The following is a 7500-nucleotide window of genomic DNA, read 5'->3' as shown; positions in this document are numbered from 1 at the left end:
GTGTATGAGTAGATAGGTAATGTCTATGGATGCAAGTCAAGCTCCAAGTTGCATGCTTCTTTTGTTGGGTCGTGTATCAGTGGAAAGAGTGCCCGTCTTGTGAATTCTTTGCAACGGTGGAGGGTTCGAATCCCCGTCAGAGAGGTTATAAATTCATATCAAAATGCGGCCAGTGCATTATTCCATCTTTCATTGAATACACCTCAGCATATCTGATTTGGGATTTGAACTGCTCTTTCTATATATACTGAGTGCCCACGGGGAGTGTGTAAAACCTCACTATCCTGACTCGTGTATGACTAGATAGGTACTGTCTATGGATGCAAGTCAAGCTCCAAGTTGCACACTTCTTTTGTTGGGTCGTGTATCAGTGGATAGAGTGCCCGTCTTGTGAATTCTTTGCAACTGTCAGAGAGGTTATGAATTCATGATCTCAAATGTGGCCAGTGCTTTATACCATCTTTCATTGTATACACCTCAGGTTATCTGATTTGGGATTTGAACTGCTCTTTCTATATATACCGAGTGCCCACGGGGAGTGTGTGTAAAACCTCACTATCCTGACTCGTGTATGAGTAGATAGGTAATGTCTATGGATGCAAGTCAAGCTCCAAGTTGCATGCTTCTTTTGTTGGGTCGTGTATCAGTGGATAGAGTGCCCGTCTTGTGAATTCTTGGCAACGGCGGTGGGGGTTCGAATCCCTGTCAGAGAGGTTATAAATTCATAATATCAAAATGCGGCCCGTGCATTATTCCATCTTTCATGATATCAGAATTATAGTTGTCATACTTACCAGAAGTTTTTTTTTTTTTCATAGAATTTTTAGACAATTTCGAAGAGATTGCAGAAGAGAGAGAGAGAGAAAAAAAAAATTGTTTTTATAGAGTTCTTAATCAATTTCAAAAGAGATTTTTAGTTGTATTCTTTCAAAAAAGAAATTAATTAGTACATTTTTTAGACATCGACAATTTTCATAGAAATTTTTATTTGTGTTCCTTAAAAAAGAAATTCATTAGTTTTTTTTTTTTTTTATTTCCTAGAGTTCTCAGACAATTTTCCAAAAAAAGAAATTAGCTGTACTTTAAAAAAAAAAGAACTAAATTAATCCCTCTCTCTCCTCCCTAATTTATTATTATTTTTAGTTGCATTTTTCAAACATTAATAAAAAAACGAATAGTTCTTAGACAATTTTCAGATTTTGAGTAGCATTCTTTAAAAAAAAATTCATTCATTCATTTTAATCCTATCTAATCCATTTTAATCCTAATTTAACCCTATTTAATCCTTTATGACCCTTTTCAATCCCATTTTAACCCCATTTAATCCCATTTAACTCTATTTACCCCCATTTAAACCCCATTTTAACCCCATTTAATCCCATTTTAACCCCATTTCCCGCATTTTAACCCCATTTTAACCCTATTTAATCCTAATTTACCCCCATTTAACCCTAGTTAATCCCATGTCCCCCATTTTAAACCCATTTAATCCCATTTAACCCTATTTACCCCATTTTAATCCCATTTTAACCCTATTTACCCCATTTTAATCCCATTTTAACCCCATTTTAACCCCATTTAATCCCATTTTAATCTCCCATTTAACCCCATTTTAATCCCATTTAACCCTATTTAATCCCATTTGAATTGAATTCCCATTTCACCCCCATTTTCACCCCATTTTCACTTCCATTTAACCCCCATTTTAATCCCATTTAACTCCTATTTACCCCCATTTCCCCCTTCATTTTAATCCCATTTAACCCTATTTAATCCTAATTTAACCCCATTTAACCCTATTTAACCCCATTTTAATCCCATTTAACCCCATTTCCCCCATTTTAACCCTATTTTAACCCTATTTAACCCCAATTTCCCCCATTTTAATCCCACTTAACCCCATTTTAATCCCACTTAACCCCATTTTAACCCTATTTAATTCTAATTTGATCTCCCCCCCCCCCCCCAGTGCAACAAACTTTGTGGACCCGGCAAGCAGACTCGAAAAGTCACTTGCCATCGCCGGAGCGCCAATAGGCCCGTGGCACTGGACGACGCCGAGTGCCTGGAGGAGAAACCGGAAGAGGAGGAGGAGTGCCAGTTGGTGCCATGCGGAGGAGTCGACTGGGTGGCGGGGGATTGGAGTGGGGTGAGTATGGGTGAGGGTGGGTTGGGGGTGAGTGAGGGTGAGTATGGGTGAGGGGTGAGTATGGGTGAGGGGTGAGTATGGGTGAGGGGTGATTATGGGTGAGGGTGAGTGAGGGTGAGTATGGGTGAGTATGGGTAGGGGGTGAGTATGGGTGGGGGGAGGAGTGAGGGAGGGTTGGGGGTGAGTATGGGTGGCGGGGGGATTATTGGAGTGGGGTGAGTAGCTGGAGGTGAGGGGGTGGAGTTGGGGGGTGAGTGAGGGTGAGTGAGGGTGAGTGAGGGTGGGGGAGGGAGTTGGGGGTGTGTTGGGGAGGTGAGTGAGGGTGAGTGTGAGGATGGGGTGAGGGGTGAGTATGGGTGAGGGGTGAGTATGGGTGAGGGGGGTGGCAGGGGGATTGGAGTGTGGGGGTGAGTATGGGGTGAGGGGAGGGTTGGGGGTGAGGGGGAGGGGTTGGGGGGTGAGTGAGGGTGAGTGAGGGGGTGAGGGAGGGTTGAGGGTGAGTGAGGGTGAGTATGGGGTGAGGGGTGAGTATGGGTGAGAGGGGTGAGTATGGAGTGGGAGGGGTGAGTATGGGTGAGGGGGTGAGTATGGGTGGGAGGGGTGAGTATGGGGTAGAGGGGGTGGGTTGGGGGTGAGTGAGGGGGTGAGTATGGGTGGGGGAGGGTTGGGGGTGAGTGTGAGGAAGGGTGAGGAAGAGTGGAGGGGAAGGGTGAGTATGGGTGAGGAGTGGGAGGAAGGGTGAGGGTGAGTAAGGGTGAGGATGGGTGAGGGTGAGGATGAGTGAGTGTGAGGATGGGGTGAGGGTGAGGAAGGGTGAGGGTGAGGAAGGGTGAGGGTGAGTAAGGGTGAAAAGGGTGAGGATGAGTGAGTGTGAGGATGGATGAAGAAGGGTGAGTATGGGTGAGGATGGATGAAAAAGGGTGAGGATGGGTGAAAATAGGGTGAGTGTGAGTGAGGATGAGGGAGGGTGAGTCAGGGTAAATAGATGAGTCAGGATGAGGAAGGGTGAAGATGAAAGGTGAGTAAGGATGAGTAAGAGGATGGATGAGGAAGGAAGAGTGAGGGTGAGGATGAGGAAGGATGAGTGAGGATGAGGTAAGTAAGGTTGAAGATGAGGAAGTGTTAGAAAGGAAGTGCGTTAAAACACTTTAAATCCTTCTTTAAATCGTTCATAATCCTGTTGAAACCCCTCTCAATCCTATATAATCCTATCTTATCCTTTTGAAACCTCTTTAACCCCTGTTAATCCTATCTAATCCTTTAGAAACCCCTTTTAATCCCATTTAATCTTATTTAATTGTATTTAATCCTTTATGATCTTTTTGAGAACCTTTTTAATCCTTTCTTATCGTTTAGAAACCCCTTTTAACCCTGATCAATCCTTTAGAAACCTCCAATCCTTATTAATCCTCTCGAAACCCCTTATTTATCCTATTCATCCATTTGAAACCCTTTTTGATCCAATCCAATCCTTTATAATCATTTTAAAACCCCTATTAAACCTTTCAATCCTTTAAAAGCCCCTTTAATCCTGATTAATCCTTTTGAAACCCCATTTGATCCTATTCAATTCCTTTTAATCCTTTCAAAACGATCTTCAATGATATTCAAATATTTAGAAACCTCTATTAATCGTATTAAATCCTTTAAAACCCCATTGAATCCCATTGAATCTTCTTAAACCCCCATAGAATCCCATTGAATCCTATTAAACCCCCATTGAATCCTTTAAATCCTATTAAATCCTCTCGAAACTCCTCTTAATCCTATTAAATCCTCTCGAAAACCCTCTTAATCCTATTCAATCCTGTCGAAACCCCTATTAATCCCAATTAATCCTTTTAAAACCCCTATTAATACTATTAAATCCTCTCAAAATCCCTATTAATCCCATTTAATCCTTTTAAAACCCCTATTGATACTATTAAATCCTCTCAAAATCCCTATTAATCCCATTTAATCCTTTTAAAACCCCTATTAATCCTATTAAATCCTCTCAAAACCCCTATTAATCCTACTAAATCCTCTCAAAACCCCTATTAATCCTACTAAATCCTCTAGAAACCCCCTTTTAATCCCACCCAACCCTTTAAAAACCCCTTTTAATCCCCCTCAACCCTTTAAAAAACCCTTTTTAATCCCCCTCAACCCTTTAAAAACCCCTTTTAATCCCCCTCAATCCCTTCCAGTGCGGGCGAGGCTGCGGCCAGCTGCTGGAGACGCGGCCCGTGCTCTGCGTGGGCCAGAAGGGGGGGCGTCCTCCCCGGGGCTCTTTTAATGCGCCTTAGATCCTTTATATTCCTCTTGAAACGCCCTTTAACCCCCTTTAATCCTTTATAATCCTTTCCAATCCTTTTAGATCCGATTCAATCCTCTTTGATCCTTTCGAAACGCCTCGTGATCCAGTCCAATCCCTTTTAATCCTATTCAATCCTATTAAAACCCTTTTTAATCCTATTCAATCCCTTTTAATCCTTTTCAATCCTTTAAATAAACCCATTGAATCCTTTAAATCCTATTAAATCCTCTCAAAACCCCCTTTTAATCCCATTCAACCCTTTAAAAAACCCTTTTAATCCCCCTCAATCCCTTCCAGTGCGGGCGAGGCTGCGGCCAGCTGCTGGAGACGCGGCCCGTGCTCTGCGTGGGCCAGAAGGGGGGGCGTCCTCCCCGGGGCTCTTTTAATGCGCCTTAGATCCTTTATATTCCTTTTGAAACGCCCTTTAACCCCCTTTAATCCTTTATAATCCTTTCCAATCCTTTTAGATCCTATTCATTCCTATTTGATCCTTTCGAAACGCATGATGATCCAGTCCAATCCCTTTTAATCCTATTCAGTCCTATTAAACCCCTTTTTAATGCTATTCAATCCTTTTAAACCCCCATTGAATCCTTTAAATCCTATTAAATCCCTTATAATCCCTATTAAATCCTATTAAATCCTTTAAAACCCCCTTTTAATCCTATTCGAACCCTTCCAGTGCGGTCGGGGCTGCGGCCAGCTGCTGGAGACGCGGCCCGTGCTCTGCGTGGGCCAGAAGGGGGGGCGTCCTCCCCGGGGCTCTTTTAATGCGCCTTAGATCCTTTATATTCCTCTTGAAACGCCCTTTAATCCCCTTTAATCCTTTATAATCCTTTCCAATCCTTTTAAATCCGATTCAATCCTATTTGATCCTTTCGAAACGCCTTTTGACCCAACCCAGTCCGTTTTAATCCTATTAAAACTCTTTTTAATCCTATTCAATCCTTTATAATCCCTTTTGATCCTATTCAATCCCTTTTAATCCTATTCAATCCTTTTTAATACCTTTTAATCTTATTCAATCCTTTAAAAAACCCATTGAATCCTTTAAATCCTATCAAATCCTCTCGAAACCCCTTATAATGCTATTAAATCCTCTCAAAACCCCCTTTTAATCCCATTCAACCCTTTAAAAAACCCTTTTAATCCCCCTCAATCCCTTCCAGTGCGGGCGAGGCTGCGGCCAGCTGCTGGAGACGCGGCCCGTGCTCTGCGTGGGCCAGAAGGGGGGGCGTCCTCCCCGGGGCTCTTTTAATGCGCCTTAGATCCTTTATATTCCTTTTGAAACGCCCTTTAACCCCCTTTAATCCTTTCCAATCCTTTCAAATCCGATTCAATCCTCTTTAATCCTTTCGAAACGCCTCGTGATCCAGTCCAATCCCTTTTAATCCTATTCCATCCTATTAAAACCCTTCTTAATCCTATTCAATCTCTTTTAATCCCTCTTAATCCTATTCAATCCCTTTTAATCCCTTTTAATCCTATTCAATCCCTTTTAATCCTATTCAATCCTTTAAATAAACCCATTGAATCCTTTAAATCCTATTAAATCCCTTAAAACACCCTTTTAATCCCACTCAACCCTTTAAATAACCCTTTTTAATCCCCCTCAATCCCTTCCAGTGCGGGCGAGGCTGCGGCCAGCTGCTGGAGACGCGGCCCGTGCTCTGCGTGGGCCAGAAGGGGGGGCGTCCTCCCCGGGGCTCTTTTAATGCGCCTTAGATCCTTTATATTCCTTTTGAAACGCCCTTTAACCCCCTTTAATCCTTTCCAATCCTTTCAAATCCGATTCAATCCTCTTTAATCCTTTCGAAACGCCTCGTGATCCAGTCCAATCCCTTTTAATCCTATTCCATCCTATTAAAACCCTTCTTAATCCTATTCAATCTCTTTTAATCCCTCTTAATCCTATTCAATCCCTTTTAATCCCTTTTAATCCTATTCAATCCCTTTTAATCCTATTCAATCCTTTAAATAAACCCATTGAATCCTTTAAATCCTATTAAATCCCTTAAAACACCCTTTTAATCCCACTCAACCCTTTAAATAACCCTTTTTAATCCCCCTCAATCCCTTCCAGTGCGGGCGAGGCTGCGGCCAGCTGCTGGAGACGCGGCCCGTGCTCTGCGTGGGCCAGAAGGGCGGCGTCCTCCCCGGTTCCTTCTGCGAGGGCGAGAGAAGGCCGATCACCTACAGGAACTGCTCGGATGTCGTGGCGTGCAAGTTCCGATGGTATGCTTCGGAGTGGAGTCAGGTGAGTGGGGAGTGGGGAGTGGGGAGTGGGATGGGGTTGGAGTGGGGGGGGGAGTGGGAGGGGTTGGAGTGGGGAGTTGGGAGGGTTGGGAGGGGGAGGGTTGGAGTGGGATGGGGGAGGGGATGGGATGGGTGGGAGGTAAGAGGTGAGGGGGATGGGATGGGTGGGAGTGGGAGGGGGTTGAGGAGGTGGGTGAGGGGGAGGAGGGAGTTCCGCTAGTATGCTTCGGAGTGGAGTCAGGTGAGTGGGGAGGGGGAGTGGGAGGGGTGGAGTGGGGAAGGGTGGGGGGTGGGAATGGTGGGAGGGGGAGTGGGGAGGGGAGTGTGAGGGTGAGGGTGGGAGTGTGAGAGGGAAGGGGAGGGAGGAGTTCCGATGGTATGCTTCGGAGTGGAGTCAGGTGAGTGGGGAGGGGAGTGGTTGGAGGAGTGGGGAGTGGGGAGGGAGGGGGTGAGAGGGAGGGTTGAGGGGATGGGGGGTTGGGAGGGGGTGGGTGAGTGGGGAGTGGGGAGTGGGGAGTGGGAGGAGTGGGCTGAGTGGGGAGTTGGAGGGAGTGGGGTGAAGGGGAGGGGAAGTGGAGTGGAGTGTATTTTATTGTATTCCAATGTATCACATTGTTTTCTTATGTATATTATTGTAATCTAATGTATCTTATTATATACTAATGTATTTTACTGTATTCTATTCTTTTATTGTATTCTGGTGTATCGTATAGTATTCAATTGTAATTTATTGGAGTTTGATGTTGTTGTTTTTTTTGTTCTGTTGTATCTTTCTCTAATGTATTTTGTTTCTCTA

General features: G+C 44.2%; 1 protein-coding gene across 1 annotated transcript in view; it reads left to right on the top strand.

Annotated features, from left to right (window-relative positions):
* Positions 1-7500, top strand: part of Ppn (proteoglycan-like sulfated glycoprotein papilin) — a gene marked incomplete at its 5' end in the record, with an annotated part of 71231 nt that overhangs the window by 9799 nt on the left and 53932 nt on the right. Inside the window, 2 exon segments of the mRNA XM_070120480.1 lie at positions 1970-2149; positions 6532-6705. Coding sequence (XP_069976581.1) covers positions 1970-2149; positions 6532-6705 — 354 coding nt within the window.

The sequence above is a fragment of the Penaeus vannamei genome, unplaced genomic scaffold (assembly GCF_042767895.1).
Source record: "Penaeus vannamei isolate JL-2024 unplaced genomic scaffold, ASM4276789v1 unanchor5351, whole genome shotgun sequence".
NCBI classification, from domain to species: domain Eukaryota; kingdom Metazoa; phylum Arthropoda; class Malacostraca; order Decapoda; family Penaeidae; genus Penaeus; species Penaeus vannamei.
The sequence above is the reverse complement of the archived record's forward strand: the minus strand, read 5'-3'. Positions and strand labels throughout refer to the sequence as shown.